The sequence below is a fragment of the Lingula anatina genome, chromosome 1, assembly GCF_051362555.1.
Source record: "Lingula anatina isolate TDL-2025a chromosome 1, LinAna3.0, whole genome shotgun sequence".
Classification (NCBI taxonomy): Eukaryota; Metazoa; Brachiopoda; class Lingulata; order Lingulida; family Lingulidae; genus Lingula; species Lingula anatina.
Genome location: NC_141767.1, coordinates 53,116,755 through 53,140,464, shown reverse-complemented (window position 1 = coordinate 53,140,464; position 23,710 = coordinate 53,116,755). Strand labels below are relative to the sequence as shown.

Genomic DNA, 23,710 nt, shown 5'->3' with positions numbered 1-23,710 from the left:
TGATCTTGAGAAACTGAGCTGTTTTAAAAATGTTCATGTATTATTGATAAGTTATTAATTTACTAATTGACTATAACTTAAAATGGGATCTATACAGGTTAGTATAATGGTCTCTCTTTGTGTAATTCTGAGCCACGTACTGCACTAGTAGTAATCAGCAAGTTTCTCTTCATTACGATTTCATTTTCTTCAAATACAAACTGCACTTCACAAGCAGTTTCTGATACATCTCACACAAAGCAGCCCCGGGGTTTTTAAAACAGGTGACAAACCCTTAGTGGATCGGAGATGACAAATTCTACTTTTGTTTCCTCAACCACATGTACAAAACAAAACACTGTCCCAGAATTAAACCAGAACAATTCAACGTGGATCTATTTCGTTTTGTGGTCAGTTAATGAAAACTGAATCTTTTTATAGTAGCCAAACAAATAAAACTGTGCTCCCCTGCGCACTGTACATGGAGGTTACAAGCATTAACACAGATGTAATCACACTCCCACCTGCTCCCATGCAACCTCTGGACCATGTTTAAAAGAAATATTAATTTTCCAAAGATCTTATCAAATCCAGACACAGGTGTTCAAGGATAAGCATGGATACTCTCCTTTGGAACTCCATTTAGAGGACATATGCAATTGTTGTGGTTAGCTGGCTCAAAGCATTAAAATTAATCAAGCAAAGGCAAAATGTGGTGTCTTAAAACAGTTCATTACCATGGGGTTCTTCATTAGATGTGGGTTTTGTCATGCAAAGGATTTAATGTTTGTCTGTAAATTTAGAAGTTGAAAATTCTTTTTTTTTTAATTCTTTGCCTACATTCTAGAGATGTCAAAGAAAACACTTTGTGCAAAGACAGAAAGACCTTTCTTGTAACCATATGCACCACTGCTGCAGTGACCACACACAATTAATACAAAATCAAGTATTTAACTTCAGTAACCAAATAATTGACAGAGTATCATTTCTGTCCAAGAATCGAGTATCATTTCTGTCCAGGAATTAAGATGATTTATATGACTAAGTATTATTGTCATTTCTTAATTGCTCTTTTCTATATCCCTCACTATAAAAAAATGTTTTGGTCACTCACTGGTACATGCAGTTTGTTCTACATGTGCGACCCAGTAATCTATGTTGTAGGTACATGTAGGTGACATTTGGAACGTTTTTCAATGTAAAAAGAAATAGTTATTATCCCTATCTTCTTAAACCCCCTTTACACTGGACAGTGTCTTTTCTGTGTCCTTTGTACGACCATGAAACTGGCCAGCTAGCTGTTGGTCACTCAAAGAATCCACAGTGATTGCTAAGATCGCACAAAGAATGTTTAAGCATTGCCGAGGACGAGAAGTTTCAAGCATATCTAAAACAATCACACAAAAAATGCAATGGAAGGTGGATGCTGCAAGATCACTCAAGGAATGCAGAGAGGATGCACAAGCATCGCCGTGGTTGCAGAAAAGAGGCACAAGCATTGCTTTGGTTGCAGAATGAATGCTCAATAATCGTCCAGTTTTCGGCATGAGAAGTATAATTTTTTTTTTTACTCTCAAATGGGGCCACACGAGCATTTTTTAGAAGTGACAGGAAATCTTAAGGTACATGTAACAGCTACTACTGGTCTCATGCCAACCTCCAGTTGGTATTTTTTTTCCTAAAATTCTTGAACGAATCCATTTTTGGAGGTAATTATAGAACAAAACTTTTTTCTTTCTTCAAGATGCAGTTGTTGTCACATTTTTTGCAGAAAGCATCTTTTGAAAATGGATTCAAAAATTCTGTTGTGCCAGTCAGCCTTTCTTGTCTTCGCGCCTGACCATCCATCTTACTGTATAAGGACAACAATGATCATTGACTTAATATCAGTCCATGTAGACTTTGCATTACTGTAGTTTGAAAAAGAAGTTTATTCCTAATTATGTTTCATTTTCTGGAGATGTTTTAAAATGGGTAACCAGGGCGACTGGGTGAGAACTGATGAAAAAATAGAGTCAGAATATATCAAAGGACACCCAACCAGCACGAACGCAGACGCCTTTACACTGAGACACGCTTTAATTGCTTTTGTGACCACTGACCACATTTTTGTTCGCAGAAGAGACACAGAAAGGACCCTGCCCAGTGTGAAGGGGTCTTTAGCTTTGACAGTGCATTTTATCTTTTATCTATCAAATAATAGAGTTCTTTTAGCAGCATTTTTGTGTAAAAAGTTATATTGAAAAAAAGGAAAAGAAAAAAACAGAAAAAACAACTTTAAAAACTCGCTCACTTCCCAACTAAAACCAGGCATATTTACAGTGAAGACAAGTATCTTCTCTTATCACCCTGAGGGCAAACATATTATTGATGCCAATTGATGATTTGAAATTAATCAGAAAGTAGATTATTGATGCCAACTGATGATTTGAAATTAATCAAAAAGTACACTGGGAAGGGATTTTTTAAAAAAGGACTGACATATCTTCAATTTATACATGCCTGAAATGTGTACATCTTTTGAACAAAGGATAATTGTAACCCTGATGTGTGACCAGCATGATGGGTGCATGAACAGGGCAGCAAACTTGTGGGCAAGGTAAAATTTTTCAACACTGCTTGCACTGACGAGCCTCTGAACACAATTTGACTCAATGACGAAAGCACCAAATCGTCATTATGTACTTGTGATAATTATTGACACATGTCAATGTAATTCTCTCTTTTTGTGCTACAATATATATTTTTACCTCAGCAAAACATGGTGTCTTAAAACAGTTCATTACTGTAACATATTTTTGCTTCAGAATTGTACTGGTAGCTCAAAAACAGAGCACAAAAACATAATCACTGTCAAAAACAAACATGACCCATTTCTGGTTTGTCATATAATCATTATATTGTAGATCCACAACATTTAACATAATGTCTGCTCTTGAAGAGTTACTACAGTACTTGTGAATGATTTATACATAATATCAACAGGACTATCTATCTATCACTTTTTTCTTTGCCCTTATACTAGATAATTTCTCCTCTCTGTTCAGTGGGGAGCCCCTATATAGTGCTTTTGATTTAGTATATACTGAAATTATCTTCAGAATAATGGGATTAGACTGAATAATTCATACTCTCTGACAGATGCCACAGGCAAATGAAGGGTACTGAGCATTAAAATAATGAATAATGGCAGGAGGATACCTTTAGATGAAATTATCCAATTTCAATGAAATATATTCCTTTAAAGACAAAGTTACTTATGTTTCACCTCCTACTAATATTAATGCAAAGCAATCTAAAGACCACCTGATAAACTGATGGCCTGAGACTGATGCTACAGTCAATGTTTCTTATCCACTCAATGGCAGCTTTAAAAAATATGTGCATCAAATTATCACCCAAGAAGAAAAGTACATTTCTCTCCTGAAAAAGCTATCATCTTTATTAAAATGGACTATCTAAATTAACTTGGGCAGGGAAAATTTCAGTTAATCAAGCAGTGATCTCTATTCAAATTCAATCAAAGCTGGAAATCTCCTTATCTTATTATGCTATCAAAGCTGATTATCCATTTGGCAAAAAGGGAGGCTTTAATACTGTTATCAAAAGCAAGGCTAATAAATCCAATATTCCAAAACCAATAGCTCCTTATTACAAATAGATTTTCAGCTAATAGCATACTGATGTGCCATTTTATAATTTAATTTACTAATAAAAGGATAAAAAAATATCTTGAATTTACAATTCTTCAATGTCTCTTTTCATTTTAAAACAATCTTATATCTCTTTGTCTTGTTATTACAATATCTGATTAAATAATTATCATGGTTCATGAATTTTATTTTCTAAACACTGAGAGTAAAGAAAATTGATAATGTTCCACATAAAATCTACTGAACAAAGATTATTTCGAAGCTGCAACCCTCTTTCATCTGATCTTTGTCTTTTCCACAGCAGCAGGTTATGTGTGAAGGGTTAAGCACTTGCAGCGATAAGGAACAATTACATACCACCCATTAAGCACAAAGCAAAAATCAATAGCTTTTACCTGATAACTTATAATCCTACTGAAAACAGTCTAAACCAAGTCAATAGCATATGAATTACCTACCCACACTGGTCCACCAATTCAATTGATTAGATATGGGGAGAAATATTAGGTTCTCTAACAAAAAAAAAGCTGTTTCACATTTCTTTTACATTTTCAAAATCATTTCAACTAGCTCCCAATCACTATGCTGTAAAAAAATACAACAGAAATAAATACTTATTTATCATTTTATTGTCAGACCTAAGAATCTTTAAAAAAGTAACCCACCTTTATCTTGATCTCTTCCTTTATCAATCCTAAGATATCTTATAAAATATTACTCGAAAAATAAAAAGACAAGCAGTCATTAGTAACACTATGACTTACCCTCACGAGTTGCTGCTAAGTCAGCATCCTCTGTGTGGTCTGTGAGGTTCATGAACTGAACTCCCCTTTTCAGTGCATCCACAAATGCCAGGAGGGTAGGGGTCTTTCCTTGAACCAAATTTACTTTGTTTGTCTGTCCAATTTTACCTGGGAGAAGTCACAGACCAAATTGTGCCATATTCTGCAAAACACCAAAATTATCCACTGTTGAATGACTGTGTAAATAGCATGTTTTTATCCCAGTTGTTACTGTTCTCAGTGCACCTGCCAGAGGTCAGGTGTGTTTCTAAGCTTGCCCCAGTGTTTGGGTGCATCAAGAACCATTGGCCAATGGAGGGCTCAACAGGGGGAAACAGTGGGTGCAGCTTATGTTTATCTTATGTAATGAGATATATTATCAATAACTGTGGCATTTCTAATTTTCATCAGGTGGGAAAAGACACTCTTTTGTAATTTTTCTCATGTTTATTTCACACATTTCAATTAGAAATTATCGAGTTCAAGAAGTTTTTTTATAGAAAACGGAACAATTACACCCAGAACATCACCTGATACATTATTCCTATTTGGACCATTTCAGTACTACTTCCTAGCTGGAGTGGGGCGGTGCTTTTGATTTAAGTTACAAAATCAATACGGGGTGTGCACAGGTATGTGACCCCCAAGTCACGGTCCGGCCGGCACACAGGTTTTCCAATCATAAGCGTGAAGAGGGCAGTTAATTGTCCACTTCTACTGTATGACCTGAATTATGCAAAAGAAAAACAACAGGTCCAGTCTGGACAAACATGATTCTACTAAATCAACCCAGAGTCCAGATATTTCCTCACTTGGGCAATTCCACTCCCATGGTGTGAAGTTTAAACACACCGCATCTAAACTGTTGTACTTCTATGCTCAATGTTGTGTAAATTGTAAACACATCGAGGCACATTTGTTTTGCTTGTCTAATGGCTTGTGAAGCACAGAAAGATGCCTTATTTGTACATGATGTCAAGCTTGCAGCAGGTCCCCTACAGGGCCATGTAAGGGAATACCCTACCCACTACCCTCGGACAAGTGAAAGATTTGAACACTGTTTGAAAGTCATTAACGTTCACAAAGCTTTTCTCAGCTCTGAGGTGGGCTCCGTTTCTTACAGGAATATCTGGGTATCCGGTGTCCACTGGTCATTGTGTTTTTATAATGATCAAAAAGTAAAGGGCCATTTGCAAACCAGACTGGCCATAAAAATGTTTTTCTTTCTGACAAAAAGCGTAAGTGGATAACGTGAGAAAATTTATGAAATTGAAGTTGCGTCAATAATTTTTTAATAAATTAAAAAAAAAAAGTTAACTCTTTGTTAATCTCCTAATTTACTGAAAAAAATATTATATTATTTGCTGGATTAAATAATTAAATAATTTTGGTAACATGCGCTTTGAACTAGTATCTTAATCATATGTAGTCAATACAGAGCTCTGGCTAAAAATATCAAAAGTATCAAATGAAAAGCATAAAGGGTTTTAATTTTTTTTTCCATCTACAGTTATTATTCTGTTTTAGACCTTATCAGTAATTCAGTGATACCTATACAGATTATCCTGGTACTTCATTTTTTTTTTTTATTGCATATCTCAAATAAGTACAGATCTCAACAAAAAATACAAAATTGGTAAATAACTAAATAAAAATCACACTCACTCTTTCACTCACTCACTCACTCACAAAGAGACACTCAGTCATTTGCAATATATATATATATATAGGTACTGTGTCATTTAAAATATATGTCAACAACGATATATTGATAACCTAATAGTAAAATACTTAATAATACTTAATAAATAATATGATCTAATACAGATAAAAACAAATATGTGTTTTACTATCAAATATCGCCAGGGGAACATACGCAGATAGAAGATATCAGTCCAGGAAGAGAGGCTGCAGCTTTTTCCATTTTTCATTAAATTTATCTATTGTCATGTTTCTCAGACTTATATTTCTCTCTGCGATGTAGGCCTGTCTCCATTCTATTTTAGTATTTTCTATGTTCGGGGTAATGTTTTTCATTTTAAATTTATATATAATAAATTTTGTTATGATCAGCAAACTGTTGAGCGCATTGCATTTCAAATTTGGAATTCCTAGAATTATATCAGATGCTGTTAATTGTAATACAAGTCCAGTCTTTAAATGGATCCAGTCTTGTATTTTTGCCCAAAGGGGAGCAATTACTTTGCACTCAATAAATAAGTGTTGAAGAGTTTCAGGGTGTTCGTTACAGAAGGAGCAGGTCTCTGTGTCTTTTATCCCAATTTTTCGTAAAAAATTATTTGTAGCTAAAATTCTTTTTGATACTCTAAATTGAAACCAGCGCAGTTTAGTATCTAAAGTACATTGGAAAGGAATGTTATTCAAGATTTTCCACTCTTCAGCTGTGAGAGGTTCTTTAGAAAGGAGTTCCCATTTTGACATTGCATTAGTCTTTTTCATTTCGTTTGAGTTCAAAATATTGTGTGGTACTTCATTTTGGTGTTACTATTATTTTTTTACTTTAAAACTGTCTGAACATCTGGAATGGCATCAATCAGCAATCAGAAAGATTTGTGTTCCTTCTTTTTCTTTTTATCCATCCTTTGTGAGATTGCATGTCACCTTCCAGACCTTCTGCTTCAAATGATAAAATCAACCATATTATCTATTAACTCTTCACACTTCTAATGTTAGATGTGTCAACTATTCACTTCAACACCTATGTATTGATTATGAAGCCATATGCATGTAATTAAATCAAGAGTTTCAATGCATGCAACTGATTATTATTATCATTTTATTTTATTTATTTATTCATTTTTTTTGGGGGGGGGGGGGGGGCAGGACACATAGCGCACCTCCAAAACTGTATGCATTACCAGTCAGTAAAAGACAAACCAAAGATGACTGGAAAAAAGTATTTTAATTTTCCATCCAAATGCAACCAATGGTCTCATTCTCATACAATAACATGGTCTTGCTAAATTATATACTGGTACAACTGTAAAAATTACCAAGCTATGCATCTGTCAGTATCATACCAATTACTAAACTGTTATCCCTTAAATCGTTGGATATATGGAGACAATAAGCAGGTACAACTCAAAATGATATCCATGATGGTTCAGTTGAAACACAATGAAAATTCCATATCTGTACTCATGTTGCTGCATGGAGAACACATGCTAAATCAACATCACAGCAAATTGTGAACATTTGCATGCACATTTCTGCATAAATTTCAGACACACTATAATGAGAGCATTCAGGCACACAGCTAAAGTTTAATCAGGGATGAGGCAAACCAGCCCCAACTATTGAAGGAAGTCCAAACCACTCCCTAGAGTAGACCTTATCAGTAAAATAAACATGAAAAATCCTAGGCTAGGCAAGTGCTTCGAATTCTTTGATGTACATGCTGTCAACATTCTGAAGAACATTCTTATCTATATCTCTTTCATATTCCGTAGTATATGAATACATTAATTAAGTAAACTGACAAACAGAATATATTAGTAGGCTTGTTAAGGACCAAAAAATGGCCAAACGCTGCATTTTGTAGTACAAATGTCTAACTTGGCATAAATGTTCCTTGGGCCAAAAGAAAATTTTTTATCCAAAGAGACGCCCTCTATCGATACATTAATTAGCATAAATTATGCAAATTATGTGCCAAAATATATAATATTTCATATTTCCATTAATTTTTGGCCTAGAAACATGTGTAGATTATCAAACCTGACTAAATAAGGGACAAGGAACCCATTTTTGATCATTTGGAAGCAATTGGTGGCCATTTTGTGCCTCAAATCCAAGATGGCCGCCACCCGCCATTTTGAAAGTGGACATAATTTTGCTATTTTATGTTGAATTTTGAAGCGTTTGGTCTAACTATACTTGATATAATTATCGATTCTTACTATTTTGGGGGTGCAAAAGTCATTTTTGATATTGTTATGGTGATAGTAGATGATTTGAAGGAACAAAGAGGGTGTTTTAAGTGCCTACCAAGATATGTGTGAACGCTGCAAAACCATGGATATTAATAACCCGTATTCAAATATATCTCAATGCAATTTTTTGTTATATACCATCGCTGTTGGACTATATTATGAGCAAAAAAACACATTTTTACCATTATGGAGGCCATTGGTGGCCGTTTTATCCCTCAAATCCAAGATGGCCGCCAAAAACCATTTTGAAATTGGGCATAATTCGCTATTTTGAAACTATATGTATTACATCTTTGTAAATGAGTAATACGTCGTTTTATATTATTTTCTGTTGCAGAATACATTATCTGTTTCATGAAATGTGAGTACAAACTATTTTAGCCTCCAAAATCAATATACATGTAAGCTTAAGTTGTCAAATAGACTTACATGTGCCATGTAGTCTAATTAGTACAAAATGTTTTATTAAATCCCAAAGAGCTTGAAACAAGCGTCAAAGACCAAAATGGCAAAAAAGGTAAAGAACACATACTTGGTGCTTTGGAGACAATTGTTAGTCATTTTGATCCTCAAATCCAAGATGGCCGCCAGTCACAATTTTGAAATACGGGTAAGGCATAACTCATCAATTTGAAGCTATTGCTATTACACTAGCATGTTATACATCGTTTCTTATCATTTGTGTTGTAGAAGTCGTGTCTTATCTCTTCTGAGATATAATACAAAAAGAAAATATTACAAGGCTCCAACACCAATACAGGCTTACGTCTGCACCTTCGCTTGTATACGTCTTGAAGTCAAATTTGTGCAAAAATATGTTATATAACAATTATAAAATGGTTTTGCCAGACATAGATTAAGTGCAAGAGACCAGCATGGCTGATTCGACTTTATGGTGACTACTGTTAGCTATTCTGTTGTTCATATCCAAGAGCCTTTCACTATTTTAAAATGATGGCATAATTTCGGGTTACCTTTTTGAGCTGTTGGACTTTCATATATGATCGTAATACATCAATTGATACTATTTTGGAAGTACGTAATTAATTTCCGGTGTTATTCTGGTGACAGAGGATAATAACAAAGGCATAAGGTATTTTAAATTGATTCCAAGATGAATTTTCGTGTAGTTGTCATATACTGTAGATGTTTTGTGCTTGTTCGTCCATTGGAAACAATGAGAACTATGTAGTTGCCTTATGGATTTCTATTGGTAGTGAGTAGACTTGTCTGGCCAAATCATGCTAGGAATGATTACTGGCACTGTCAACTTGGAAAAGAGGTTGCTTCCTCGACTTTTTTGCTTTATCCCTCTTGCCTACCTGCGCAGCTGCTGCTTTCTAGTTGGTTTTGCAGATTCCTTCTTTTGTGTAAAGATACCACTTTCCTCTGATGCGACATGTTCTCATGCATTGATTTGTTTCTCTGGAAACTGGATTTTAATATATTGCTTGGCTGTTTCTCATAGGACACTGACAAAACCTCAATTCTTACTGGCTGTTGTCTTATTGGCCTACCAGAGCTGATCATGCATGTTTTTTTTTTTTTTTTTTTTTTTTTTTTTTTTTTTTTTTTGTGCTGCTGGATGATTTTGCAGAAAGATCTGGAGCTATTTCAAAGCAAAGTCCATTTGCTTGTCTTTCACGGGCATTTTCGCATCAGTACAACTAACCAAGTTCCATAGTATTATAAGACGACACATATTTCACCCTTCAAATTTTCTGGACTATATTTAACATGCAAATGCAAGCCCCAGTGACTGGGACATAAATGTACATGTGGCTTTTTGGTTCACATTGACCAGTAAAAGATTAATAATATAATACCACTATGTATATATATTTATTGCTTACCTTTAAATTATTCAGTATCTTTTAGTGGATGGTCACTTAAGATAAATCTAGATGATATATTGGAGCATGTGGTTCGGGTTCCACATTTTTGTTACAGACTCAACGAAACTCATCTTGGAATTTATTTTACAACCTTATATTACGGTACCTTTTTATTATCTTCTCTCACCAAATTAGCACCGGAAAATTACTTTTGAGCCCCCAGAATAGTACCATTTTACCTAAGACAAGCCCACAGTTTAAAGGTTATAAATTACACCAAATTATTAAAATAGCGGCATGCAACCAACACTTGGTTTTGATCAAAATTATGGCTAACAATTATCCTCATGCGGTCAAAGATGTATTATTTTGCTTTAATGCAGCCATTTTGTTTGCTGACACTTGTTTTATAGATCGGGCAAAAGCAGTTTTGCACTAATTGGATTACTAATTGTACATATAAACTGCAGGCCCATGTGGCGACTGAATCCTATATTTATTTGGAGGCTTATAAAAGTTTCTATTTACATTTTATGAAACCGAAAATGCATTCTGCACCAGGAAATAATCAAAAATGACGTATGGCACGCTTATGAAGGTGTGATAGTTTCTAAATGGTGAATAATGCTCAATTTGAAAATGGCGTATGAGGGTCATCTTGGATTTGAGGCACAAACTTGATGAAACAAATAATGTATTCTACACCAGAAAATAATATAAAACGACGTATTACTCATTTACAAAGATGTAATACATATAGTTTCAAAATAGCGAATTATGCCCAATTTCAAAATGGTTTTTGGCGGCCATCTTGGATTTGAGGGACAAAATGGCCAAAATGGCCTCCATAATGGTAAAAATGAGTTTTTTTTGCTCATAATTTAGTCCATTATGGATAGTATATAACAAAAAATTGCATTGAGATATATTTGAATACGGGTTATCAATATCCATGGTTTTGCAGTCTTCACACATATCTTGGTAGGCACTTAAATCACCCTCTTTGTTTCTTCAAATCACCTACTATCACCATAACAATATCAAAAATGACTTTTGCACCCCCAAAATAGTAGGAATCTATATATATATCAAGTATAGTTATTCCAAACGCTTCAAAATTCAACATAAAATAGCAAAATTATGTCCATTTTCAAAATGGTGGGTGGCGGCCATCTTGGATTTGAGGCACAAAATGGCCACCAATTGCTTCCAAATGATCAGAAAAGGGTTCCTTGTCCCTTATTTAGTCAGGTTTGATAATCTACACATGTTTCTAGGCCAAAAATTAATGGAAATATGAAATATTATATATTTTGGCACATAATTTGCATAATTTATGCTAATTAATGTATCGATAGAGGGCGTCTCTTTGGATAAAAAATTTTCTTTTGGCCCAAGGTACATTTATGCCAAGTTAGACATTTGTACTATAAAATGCAGCGTTTGACCTCTTAACAAGCCTACTATATAGGTTGATTGATATTTGGTCAGTTAAGGCTGTTTTTTATATAATAGCAAACCAAAATGAGAATTAATACAAAAACTATTATAACTAAATGGCCATGGATAGACTGTAAATCTGCAATAGATTGCCAAGAGCACTGAAATATGGCATGGCCATGGCTGTGAGATAAAATTACACAGAAAACATACACTGTGTTCACCTCAATGCTAGCTAATTTTCTAAATACATTCTACATGTAACTTTTACAGTAGTGCTGCTTAGGCTCTATTCCCATAGATTTTAGATCTATCTATCCCCGCGGGGAGTCTCACTAGATTACTTTCAGATAATCCGACTTAAATGTCCGTCCCGCCTACTACAAGCCGTAAGGGTGTAATTAACTTTTGTGTCCGCCCGGCTGACAGCCATTTAGCGTGAACCCCCAGGGAGTTAGGTCGATCTAAAGTAGGTCGATCTAATCTATGGAAATGGGGTGTTAGAGACCATTCTCAGAGACTATCATACTAACTCCAAGAGGATTCTTGCTTACTTGCAATAAACTTAAGTGGCTTAAAGCACTCTCCTGTCAAAAGACAATAGGTCGCGCCGTGCTTTATTTCGCGTAAAGTCACGTCATCCACAAATGCATTCCATGCACCAGTGCACAGGGTTAACGAATCGTGCTTTAAGCCAGATAAAGCACTCGGCGCTGAGCTTTACGAGAAATAGAGCAGATAATTGTCTTGGCTTCGCCTCGCCAATTATCTGCTCCATTTCTCGTAAAGCTCAGCGCCTCGTGCTTTATCTATACCTTAGATGTCTGTCACGCCAACTTAAGCTGATAAAGGGTAATTAACTATCGGTTTAGCAGCTTAAGCAGGCGTGCCAACATCTAAGCCACTTATGCAATTTAGTGAGAAACCCCATGGAGATGGATCGATCCTGTTAGATCGATCTAGGGATGGAAACCCAGTCTTAGTCATATGGTAAACAGGGAGCAACTTTCGCCATTCAATGACAATCACATTGTGTTAGGTGAGCAATAAATGCACAAAGCATCACACAAGACACAACAAAGCAACAAGGGCATCATAAATCAACCAAAGCTTGAAACTTATGTGGTAACAGTGAATAGTGATCGTTTAATTATGCTCTGCATGCTGGATAAAGAAGATAAACTGTCGGTGTTTTCCCATAACCAGATGTTGTTCCATATATATGACAAAATTGTAAAAATGTAAAATTGACAAAAAATGTCAGTTGATTATGCAAGCCTTTTAAACTGATCACGTGGGCTTAGAATTGACAATGGATTTAAACTGATCCCAGATAGCAACAAGGCGTTGGCCCGACTCTGGGCCAACGTCGGCATGGTTGGCCTTACGACGTCGGGCCAACGTCGTAAGGCCGACCAGTGCACTGGGCCGACGTCGGGCCAGCGCAGGTGCCAGCATCGGGCCGACGTCCGTGCTCATCCGCCATCTGTTGGCCCGACGTCGGGCCAACGTCGTTTTGCCAACCAGCTGACGTTGGCCCGATGATGGGCCGACGTTGGCCCGACGGTGGGTAATGGTTGGCCCGATGGTGGCCCAGCATCAGGGTTATGACGTTGGGCCGACGTTGGCCCATTGTAATTATGCCAACCAGCTTATTCAGGGATGCTAGTGGGGTCCGGAAAGAAAACCTGAACTTTTTTTTGGCAAAGACCGGGGGGGGGGGGGGGGGGGTACAAATTGATTATGAAACAATTACTATATTTCAAATTTTATTTAATAAATATATTGCAATATATGTCATCACAACTTCATGGTAATTTTCAACAGTTGTTTCCAAGGATAATCTTGACATTGACAAGATGGAAGTGCCATCAGTACATAAACACCTACCACCCATAGTAGACAGTAATGATCCCTCACGTAAGCTTGATAATCACCAGCATGATAATGATAGTCACTAAATGTTAATCCCTTTCATTTATCATTTTCAAAGATTGGTAATGGCTAATATCGTCTGTTCCCCTCTCCGCGAAATCCATTTAGTTTGGTTTAGTTCAAAATTCCGCGCACACGGTGTCAAAACTTTCCACATGGGTGCTGACATTAAAGCCTACATTTCCAACCAATCAAGCGCCATAAATAAATCACGTGCTACGGTTGTGACTAGATATTGTGTTGAAACGCAGCTCTGTCGCAATGGTTGAAATGCGACGTTCCTCTGACACATCGTTCGTCCAGTCCGCGACCACGTTAAAAACGAGAATTCCGGAACAAAATATAGTACCAGAAAATTTTATAACTGGACGCAAAAAACCGGAATTCCGGTAAAAACCGGAAGACTAGCATCCCTGCTTATTGGCCCTGCATAGGCCCAAAATTAATTTTTTTTATTTTAAAGTAAGTGATTAACTTTATGAAATTATAAGCAAAAACAACAACGATAACAATTTCTGTCTGCAACACAAAATATATTCTTTATTATATCATAGTGGTGATTTCATGGCCAATTTCATGGCCAAATTTAATTTCTGAAAATTCCTACTTGAGATCAAGTCTGAAAATTATATTATCTGAATATTTAATTAGTTACATAAAACTTATTTATGAATGAACCTTATATTAACCCTGTACATTAAGTTCTACAGGATGTTTTCAGTTTAAAAAAGCCTGAATCACTTTATTTATGACTTCATTTTTTAGTTAAAGTTAAAATTGGTTCAATTATGTTCAAAGTACATACATATATATATATATATATATATATATATATATATATATATATACGTAACCAAATCAACAGTAAATAGAATGTCAATAAATTTAATAAATAAGAAACCTCTTGTCTTTTTGTACAAAACAATGTATGTTTAAAAAAACTACACTGCAAAAAGGCAAATATACAGACACTAAGCAGGGGGAAATATCACTTATATACATGTAAAGAAAAAAGAACAAACATTATTTTTTTTACTAAAGAAAGCTGCTCATCGAACTAACACAAAAATTGTGAATAAATTATGCATGTACATGGGGGGGGGGGGGTGAGGGGCAAAAATATTTTTGCACACCTTAGCCTAAATAATATTATACATTGTCATTTTTTTAAACTATTTCAAACCTAACATTAATAAACATAATCACTAGTTCTGTAATGAATGAATCTTGAATAGTGAATGAAAAAACATTGTTTTTTTAGATGAAGGAGAGTTATAACAAAATTATAAATAACCATGCAGTAACTGTTTCAATTCAACTAGCATGCTGGCTACATACATGTAAACTCTGAAAAAAGAACCATGAAAACTCCATAGATATAGATGTACTAAAAAAAAAAGAGAATTACATGTGCACAAAAACAAACCCCAGTATACTGTTGATGCTTTTGAATTAAATCACAATAATACTGTTTGTTTTGTGGTCCTCCAATGAGCCACATTTATTTTTCTTGGATTTCAGCATTCCCCATGCATTTTCATCAATAATATTACAATATGCACCTGAATCTGGCAATAACGCCGCCTATCTCTATTTCCATCATGTCTGTGTATATTGCATTTGTTCCCACACCAAATGTATATGCACTCCTGGATTATCATGTTCATAACTGTCATTTACTTGAATAATAGTTTAAGTTTCGCAGACTTTTGCAAAGTGATCCAACGTTCCTTGTTTTCTCAGTCGGAGGGTTTCTACTCGTTTTTCGTGTCTGAACTCGTGGTGTTTAGACTGAGTTGGTTTGTCAAATGACTTCGGTTTCACCATACTCACATTTTCTGGTGATCCACTTCCTTTTAAAGCGTTAACTGTCTATGTATATTCATGTTTCTCACCTGTGTTTGGGAGAGTCCTGAAAATATCTTGTACACCTGTCCCTGCTGAATGCAACATAAGCGCGCGTCTCTTCTGACATGTATTTTTAATTTTCTGTCGTTGTTCATTATTCATTCCGTCCGTTGGTTCTGAAACGATCAATCATTTTCCACCAGCGAAGAGTTTAAATCTGTCTAGCCAGCGTCCAGCGTGGCCCTAATGTCTCCGGACTTCTGTATGGTTCGATTCGTAATTTCACATTTTTCCTCCATTTTCTCAAAGAAAGTTGGCTCACAGTTTTGCACTACCTCGTCGCCAGAGTTAATGTCTTCCAATTCAATCGCATCACGAATCAAATCACTCAACGAATTGTATCAATTTGATACGCTTGTGCTTTTTTCATATCCATACCTCTAAGAAACGCTACATCCGGGTCCTTGACCGGCTTATCATAAAAAGCGGAATTTTAAAACAGCGGGACGAGTAGCTCTAACAAGTTAACAATTCATTCAAATGTCAAGTCAAATCAAACAAATAGCGCACTAATGAGGGGACTTTGAAGAAAAGAGAGAAAAAGAGAGAGATAAATTAAATCAAAATTGATCAAATGACGATAATTCAATCATTCAGCTCACAGGTCAATAAAAAATAAATAAATAAGAAAAAAAATAAAAAATAAAAAATTTATAAAAAATTATAAATGACTTCACCAAATATTGGCTTGATGGCAGCTTAACATAAAATTAAAAAAGACTGGTCCAACATAAGTTTAAAGCTTAAAAAATGACGTTGGCCCTACATTGGATCAACGACTAAAAATGATGTTGGTCCTACATTGGCCCAACGTTGGCCCCACATCGGATCAACGTCAAAAAAATGACGTTGGCCCTACATTGGATCAACAACGAAAAAATGATGTTGGTCCTATGTTGGCCCTACATTGGATCAACGTCAAAAAAATGACGTTGGCCCGACATTGGCCAAATGACAGCAGACCAACGTCAACAGTGCCGACGTTGGCCCAATGTTGGCCCGATGGCGGCATGCCAATGCCGACCAAGTGCCAACGGTGCCGACGTTGGCCCAACGTCATCTTGCTATCTGGGATCTTGTTTAGGCAAACTGACAAACTGCCTGGATTTTCATCTTGACTGTGACATATACATTCTGTAATTCAAGCATGGAAGAGAAAAGGAAAGCATGAAAAAGAGGATACATTGAAATGCAACAACAACAACAAAAAAACATTTTGTACAGTAACTGAGACCAATTAAGAGCACTGCATGAAGGTATGTGAACTTAAATAATTTATCTTTTAAAAAAAGTATGTTTATATATTGTCAGAGAAATAAAGTATAAAAATAAAAACAGTTTCAACTTACCAAGTGTCTTTATAATGGAAGGACAAGATGCCCTACGGTTACGTGACAGACACTGTGGACTATGGCACTTGAACTGGACTAAAAAATGCAAAAATACTGGCATTAAATAGCAGTTTAAAGTTTACACTGTATTAGTCTGTATATGTGATATTATGTTTTCTTTTACTCCAGCATGATTGGGTAAAGAAGACCATAAAAAATGCAAAGTGAGTTGAAAAAGGGTTTTATTGGAACTCCTTGGTATTATACAGGTAATCCAGGGCTCCCTAACTCGAAAGCACTGCGTTTTTTATATGGGGCGAGTTATGGAATCGGGATGCTTGCGCTAGGTCGCAATGCGCGATGCTTTCGAGTTAAGGGGACCAGAACACAAATGTCCCACGCTAAAGTTCATTCAAACTCTTAATACAAGCAAGAAGATGTAACGGGTGGTGGCGAGAGGGGTCAGCATAGGGTGCTTGCTCCACCCTATGACTTAATTACTTATCCATCTCATCACTGATCCGCAACGAGTGACACCGTTTTGGTGAGGAAACAAAATTCACAGCAATAATAACCGTGGAACCACCTTGAAATGCTTATCAGACTTATTAGTAAATACTATCAGTACTGACTATGTAATTGACGTTTAAGCCAAATTACTGAAATTACAAGTAGCACTACCTATCTCAAAACCTCGTGCCTCGAAATGTGACAACTCTTCGTTTTCAACTAGGTCAAACACGACGCCACAGGTCTCATATCACTATTAAAATTTATCAAACATTGAAAAATAAATTCTGCCAACGAGACTTTCACTTTCCTTTATTGATTTGTTTGTTTTGTTATTTTGCATAATTTCTACAATAATAACGCGTCATAAATAACTTAATTAAGTTCTCAACCCAGTTCTGTGTGTTGAACAGGGCCTGTCGAAGTGGTAGGCCTACCATCTAAAAAAGTTAAAAGAAGTGTTTTGACACACGCATTTTTTTATTATTATTATTTTGTCAAGGTATTAATTTTTTATTAACATTTTTATGGAAATTACAAGATCTCTTTGTCGTTTAAAGAAATGTTTGCGGCATGTGACAAGTCGGTCCAATAAATACGGTTTTTATTTGTGACGTCATACCCCATGGTAAAGTCTCTAAGACAACTTCAGGCCGCAAACAACAGCTTCAATATGAAGACCAATATGTTTGCAGCACTTATGAATGTTAATATTTCTACAGTTAAATTGCAGATTGAAGAGTAAAATGTTATCAGATGTAAGTACCAATATAGGGTTTTCTTTCACACTAGAGAATTCTTGGTTATTTGTTTCTGCGCTAATATACAGCTTTGGATCGGAGACGCACTCATACTTTCCGACTGCGTCTATCCATTAATACAAGAAACCGCTAGCCGTCAGATGAATTACCATTTCACTTAAACTGGCGTTACTGATCCGTTTCTTATAATTAACAACCAATACTTTCTCCAAACGGGTGTGGATACGTGATAAGTCCTCTGTAATGTTGGCGAATGTTTTATGAAATATATTGGAATCGCTGATCATTGATTTTATTTTGTAATTTTTTCTATGCTTATAATTAGTTTGTCACAATATACACTTACATATTTTTTTTTTTCAGTTTAAAAAAACAAGTACGCTAGATCTACTCACGGCGTGCTTTGGTTGTCACAGGCCCAGGCCTAACAGTAAGTAAAAATTCGTGAACATTTTCATATATTTCACTATACATGTAGGCCCTATAGTATGTTATGGGCTTCGTTCTTCTTGAGACAGTGCGCCTCAATTTAAAGGGACTGGGGGGAGTAGAAATTAAATACAGGATCTATCTATGAACTTTTTTTTTTATTATTATTTTAGTGAAACACAAAATCTCGTTAGAGAAGTTCTAAAGATGTCGTAACTTTTTGCGTAACTTTTTGCGTCCAAATATTGAGAAGTTTATGACATTATGTAAATACCCTTGAAACATACTTTAACACACATAATTTCAAACGAATCGTTGTAGGCAACCGTTGTTCTAAAAAGCAACTGATTAAAAATGTTTTAAACACAATTTTAATCGCTTTCACTTAAAAAATCTCAATTGATAATTTCACTTTGTAGGCCTATATCAACTAGGGAGACGTGATCGTACGAGACAGACTCCTCCTCGGTGGCCATTTGTTAGATTGAGGAGAAGGTTGAGACGAAGAGTAAAGGAAATGCAAATTGCACAAGCAACACAGGTAACAGATAAATTTAAAGTTACATTTGAAGCGAGTGTGGATTCCCAATAATGCATAAAGCACTCAGGGGCGGATCCACATCAATTGCAATTTTTCTGTCCGTTTTTTTTTTTTTTTTTTTAATATTTTTTATGCTTTTTTATTTGTTTTGCATATCATAATTTAATCAACTATTTATATTAAGATATTAAAGGGTGTTTGAAATTCGACTGACACCAAAAAAATTGGAATGGAAATTAGGCCTACATGTATATATTTTTTTACCTATTTCCTTCTTCTCTGATCGAACTGTTTGTTACTCATGTTACTAGGCACGTTTTCCTGCAGCAATGACAGTAACAAAACGGCAGGGGGCTCTTGGGCAGATGAAAACAGAACCGAAAGACGAATCAATTGAACCAACTGAGTCAAACTGTGAACCCAAAGGAGACCCAGAAGAGGGACACGTTTGCAAAACAGTTGAAGAACCTGAGGGGGAACACAGTGAAGAACCAGCTGGAGAATCAGTTTGGGAATCTTTGGCTGAACTCCAGCGTAGCCCTGTCGAAGAATCGGATGGAGAGAAAAGGGAAGAGCAGGAAGAGGAACAAGCTGGGGAGGTCAACAGGAAACCTGAAAGTGACCTGAACGGAATCCCAGAGAGTGAACTTGATAGGGAGCCAGTCGGTATCTTCGAGGAACAGCAGCAGCAACAAAAACAAAAAGCAGAACGAGGTGAGGATTAATATTGTTGTGATCATACGTAGCTATGTTGCTATTCGGTGTTGGATACAAAAGGGTTCTTCATAAAATTGCAGATGACAATGATAAAATAAATTATCAAACATGACAAGAGTGCCAAGAAATGTATCTGAACACTTTCACTGTTTTTTTTTATTTTCAGCTTTGGAAGTTTACGCCCGCCCAAAGTTGACTCTTAAAGATGTTTTTCCACCGGACCAGATAGAGCAGCGCGTGCCACGCCTGGTGCCATTCCAAATTCTTGACTTCCCTTCCCGAAGTTGGTTGGTGGATAGAACCACCAACAGACAAGATCCGTTTGGCAAGATCTACTTGGCCACTGAAGTTCTTACAAAATCAGTGGTCGCTGTAAAGTTCTTCAAAAGGTGCATCACAACGGACGAAATTAGGAGAGAGGGGTTCATTCTGCGCAGTCTCAGAGATGAGAGTGTCGGTCCATACTTTCTTGGTGCAGTAGGACTCACAGGCAATGGCAAGTTCACAAATGCCATCAAAAAGCGTATGCCATCTGCCAGCTGTCATCCTTTTGTGTACATGATGCAATACCCAGGCAATAGCGAGAAAAAAGCGGGTGTCCCTTTAGACACTGAAATTAACCGGGTCCCCATTTACACCACTAACGATGCCGCTGGCGTGAAGTGTATGATCCGGTGGACCAATATGTTTTCCAAACTTGCCATAAAATTAGCCAAGCTTCACGAATTAGGTTTCGCGGTGAACAATTTGAAATCCGACAACATCATGTTAACCGGGCATCTAGACGATGAATGGGAACCAGTACCCGAGCCTTATATTTTGGATTTTGGTCTGGCCACACATGAGACACAAGGAGGAGGGTACAGTCATTTTGTCGAAGAAAGCGACAGGGAAGAGTTTTCCGTACAGCATCCCCATTTTGCGCCAGAGGTTTTGTGCGGAGGAATGTTCACTTGGATGTCTGATGTTTATAGTTTTGGACGTTTATTGCACAAGACTTATCTCGATCTGGAAGTTCTGGATGAGCATATCATCTGCATCGCAAGTTATTGTCTTAATCATAATCCGAGAAGACGACCATCAATGCGGATGACAGCGGACTTGCTAATTCAGCTTGTGGCCTGCCTTGAGCAGCGTTTGGATTCGTTCAGCGAGGGAGAAATCGTCGATGACGATTCGAACTATTCGGATGGGGAGTTGATCTAAAACCTGTGGGAAACTATTGGATCCAATGACTTAAATTAAAGGGATAATAACTCTTCATATGAGATCTATATTTCACAATAAAAAACATTGTGAATAACTCATAGAAATATAATATATTTTGTTTTACCACAAAAACGGCAGTTATAGCTATTACTGTGATATCTGAGCTTGTCTTTAGACGACGTAACCTCCATTGATGGCTACACTCTGTTAAAATCTCTTTAAGAGATTTTAACAAAAAACCAAACTTTTTAGAAAAAAAACCCAGGGACTTACTTTGAATGTAAAAATGGATTCATTAACCATGGGTAAGTATGAGAAAATTGTTGTTCACTCCAGGAAAATTAATTTTTTGGCCGAAACGAAGAGTTATTATCACTTTAAAGCAATTTAAATGGAGAAGTAAGGGTATGTGTGCTGTCATTAATATCGATATGTACTGTTTTATTATACATGAAAAAGCACACTATACATGGAGCAACCGTGTTTTGGAGTTTTATTGACTTTGTATTGATACCAGGAAATCTCCTAAAAGTTAATCCTGTATTTGAACAGAAAATGAATCTCTTCTATCAGACAAACTTTCGCTTCCTACGTATAGCCAAATGGCATCATTGTGCGTGACAGCAGACACACACAGATTCGATTATTGCATGCCAAACAGTAGTTGCGTGAACCAGCCAAGAAGTTCTTGACAAAAGGAAGGAGCGAGATGACTATCATCGTGATATAGAATTATCGATACGGCTATATTATCCCAGTCTTAAGGAAGCGGTAACGTGCTTTCATAGATCGGCTGGCAAATTCAACCAGACTGGTGCGATATTAGACATGATAGAAGATAAATCATAAATCATCAGTGTGAAGATAGTGACACATTACGATATGAAAAGAATCTTAAGTTACGAGAAAGAAAATGCCGACTCCACTAATTGTGAGTCATAGTCAATGTGTACGTGGTTTCAGATTCAAGAGTTACGTGTGTAACTTTGGGTGATGAGCATTATGAACGCTTCATGTCTTTGTAGCAAGGCAGCCTAAAGCTTGGCACAGTGTGTCAGTGCAAGCCCAGTCCATCGGATGTTTTGTCACAAAATGCTTCGAGATATAATGCACAACGTAATGTTGGTTACGAATGGAGCCACTTTTCTGAATTCGGCCTTGTAATGCCTAATTTAAGCAGGTCAGTTGTACATAAGAGAGAGTGGGCTTATGGTAGAAGACTGATGTCTTGCGATTTTTACATATTAATTTGTATATATAGACCTAATTAACTTTTGTTTCTACAATATGTACGTTCTTATAAGAACTTGTTCAGACATTTGCAATAACTGCGTGTACGTGTTTAAACGCTTGATATTTGAACTGCTTTTTTATTTTCGATGACAGGTATACAATGAACTCGTATTTCGATACCATGTCGTTGGCGCAATGCGGGTGAGATCAATACCATCTTTACTTATGTTGAGACAAATTCTACCTCCGACACTTTATGATTTCCTAGATATCCTTTGCCGTGTACGTAGTTGGTAACTATAACAAGAAAAAATACGATGTTAGGGTAAGATCAGAAGTCAAATAAAGCCAATCCCAAATGGCAACCCTGTTTATTTATTATCTTCACAATAAAATGCACAGCAAGTGCATGCTCGGACACAAAACACATTGAGTCTGGGGTTCATTTGACGAGATAAGAACGAAAAGTCCTGATTGTTTTACAGTTCTCTGCTGCAGTTGCACACCCTCGTTCATAAAGAATATGGTTTTCCTTTTCTCTGATGATATGAACACCTAATCACCAGGCGCTATCGACAGCAAAGCAGGGATGCCCATTGTGTTCTCTGCTACTAACTAGCTAAAGCGAGTCTTTGCAACCGCAATGACCTGTTTGAGACCTTTCCGCGAATCCTATGGCAGGAATGAAAATATACCGTACTCGTGTAACGGATGTAAGTGCTTAATCTGAACCAAACGTATGGTTGCGGTGAGCCAAGAGATTGCTAGGTAAGGTAAGGTAAGGGCTGTCAACGTTCACCGCTATTAATGTGAGATTGATGTTCCACTGTGCAATATAATGAAGTTTTACTACGTAACATTTCATTCCACGGCGGATCCTCCCATCAGAGTTCCTTTGGGGGTTGCTAGGTACTACTTTGGTTATTACTGTTGGTTATTACTGTTAGGAGCGCATTTTCATATGTATTGAGAGGTCCACATATTGAAAGATGCACAAGTTCTTCTGTAGACATCAATGTTTTCTCTACTAAAATGTCAACTGGATTGCAATTATTCGGACCTCAGTGGAAACAAATCGATCTGCTGAGGGTGATGAACTGGTATGATGGTCAAGTTCAATATCATTTAGCGTGTTTTTGAAGTCACAATTGAACTTCTTTAAGGGCCTAGGAGGAGCGGATTATATTAACTGCATGATATTCAAACAGCATTATAAAGAGATTGCTTGCTTGGTTGGAGCAGATTGATGCACAGGCTATTTATGTACACTGCCAATCGATTATATGCGAATTATTATACCAGACATCTACGCTATACAATCAATGATACCAGCAGAGACATACATGTGCAGTGGCAGATTTAAGGGGGATTTCTGAAAATAATCACACCAATGGTCCCCTCTTGAAATTAAAATTTTGACTAGCTGAATTATACCATATGGCACCGTTCGCCCCCTGAAATAAATACCAAAATTATTTGGGGCCATTCAGCTGG

General features: G+C 36.5%; 2 protein-coding genes across 3 annotated transcripts in view; one reads left to right on the top strand and one right to left on the bottom strand.

Annotated features, from left to right (window-relative positions):
* Nucleotides 1-17,545, bottom strand: part of LOC106159660 (ankyrin repeat and BTB/POZ domain-containing protein 2) — a 54,258-nt gene extending 36,713 nt beyond the window's left edge. Inside the window, exons 1-3 of one of the 2 annotated variants that reach the window (XM_087002480.1) lie at nt 17,498-17,545; nt 16,835-16,912; nt 4,397-4,577 (exon numbers count right to left, since the gene is read on the bottom strand). The gene's annotated coding sequence lies outside the window, so the exon portion shown is untranslated. The remainder of the gene's footprint in view (nt 1-4,396; nt 4,578-16,834; nt 16,913-17,497) is intronic. The other variant, XM_087002481.1, reaches the window with a different exon arrangement.
* Nucleotides 17,546-17,775: 230 nt separating this feature from the next.
* Nucleotides 17,776-22,581, top strand: LOC147764784 (uncharacterized). Its single transcript, XM_087002492.1, has 5 exons — nt 17,776-18,084; nt 18,451-18,517; nt 18,936-19,057; nt 19,369-19,771; nt 19,941-22,581. Exons 1-5 carry the CDS (start codon nt 18,031-18,033, stop codon nt 20,978-20,980), a joined length of 1,686 nt encoding a protein of 561 aa, XP_086858618.1. The 5' UTR covers nt 17,776-18,030; the 3' UTR covers nt 20,981-22,581.
* The last annotated feature ends 1,129 nt before the right edge of the window (nt 22,582-23,710 follow it).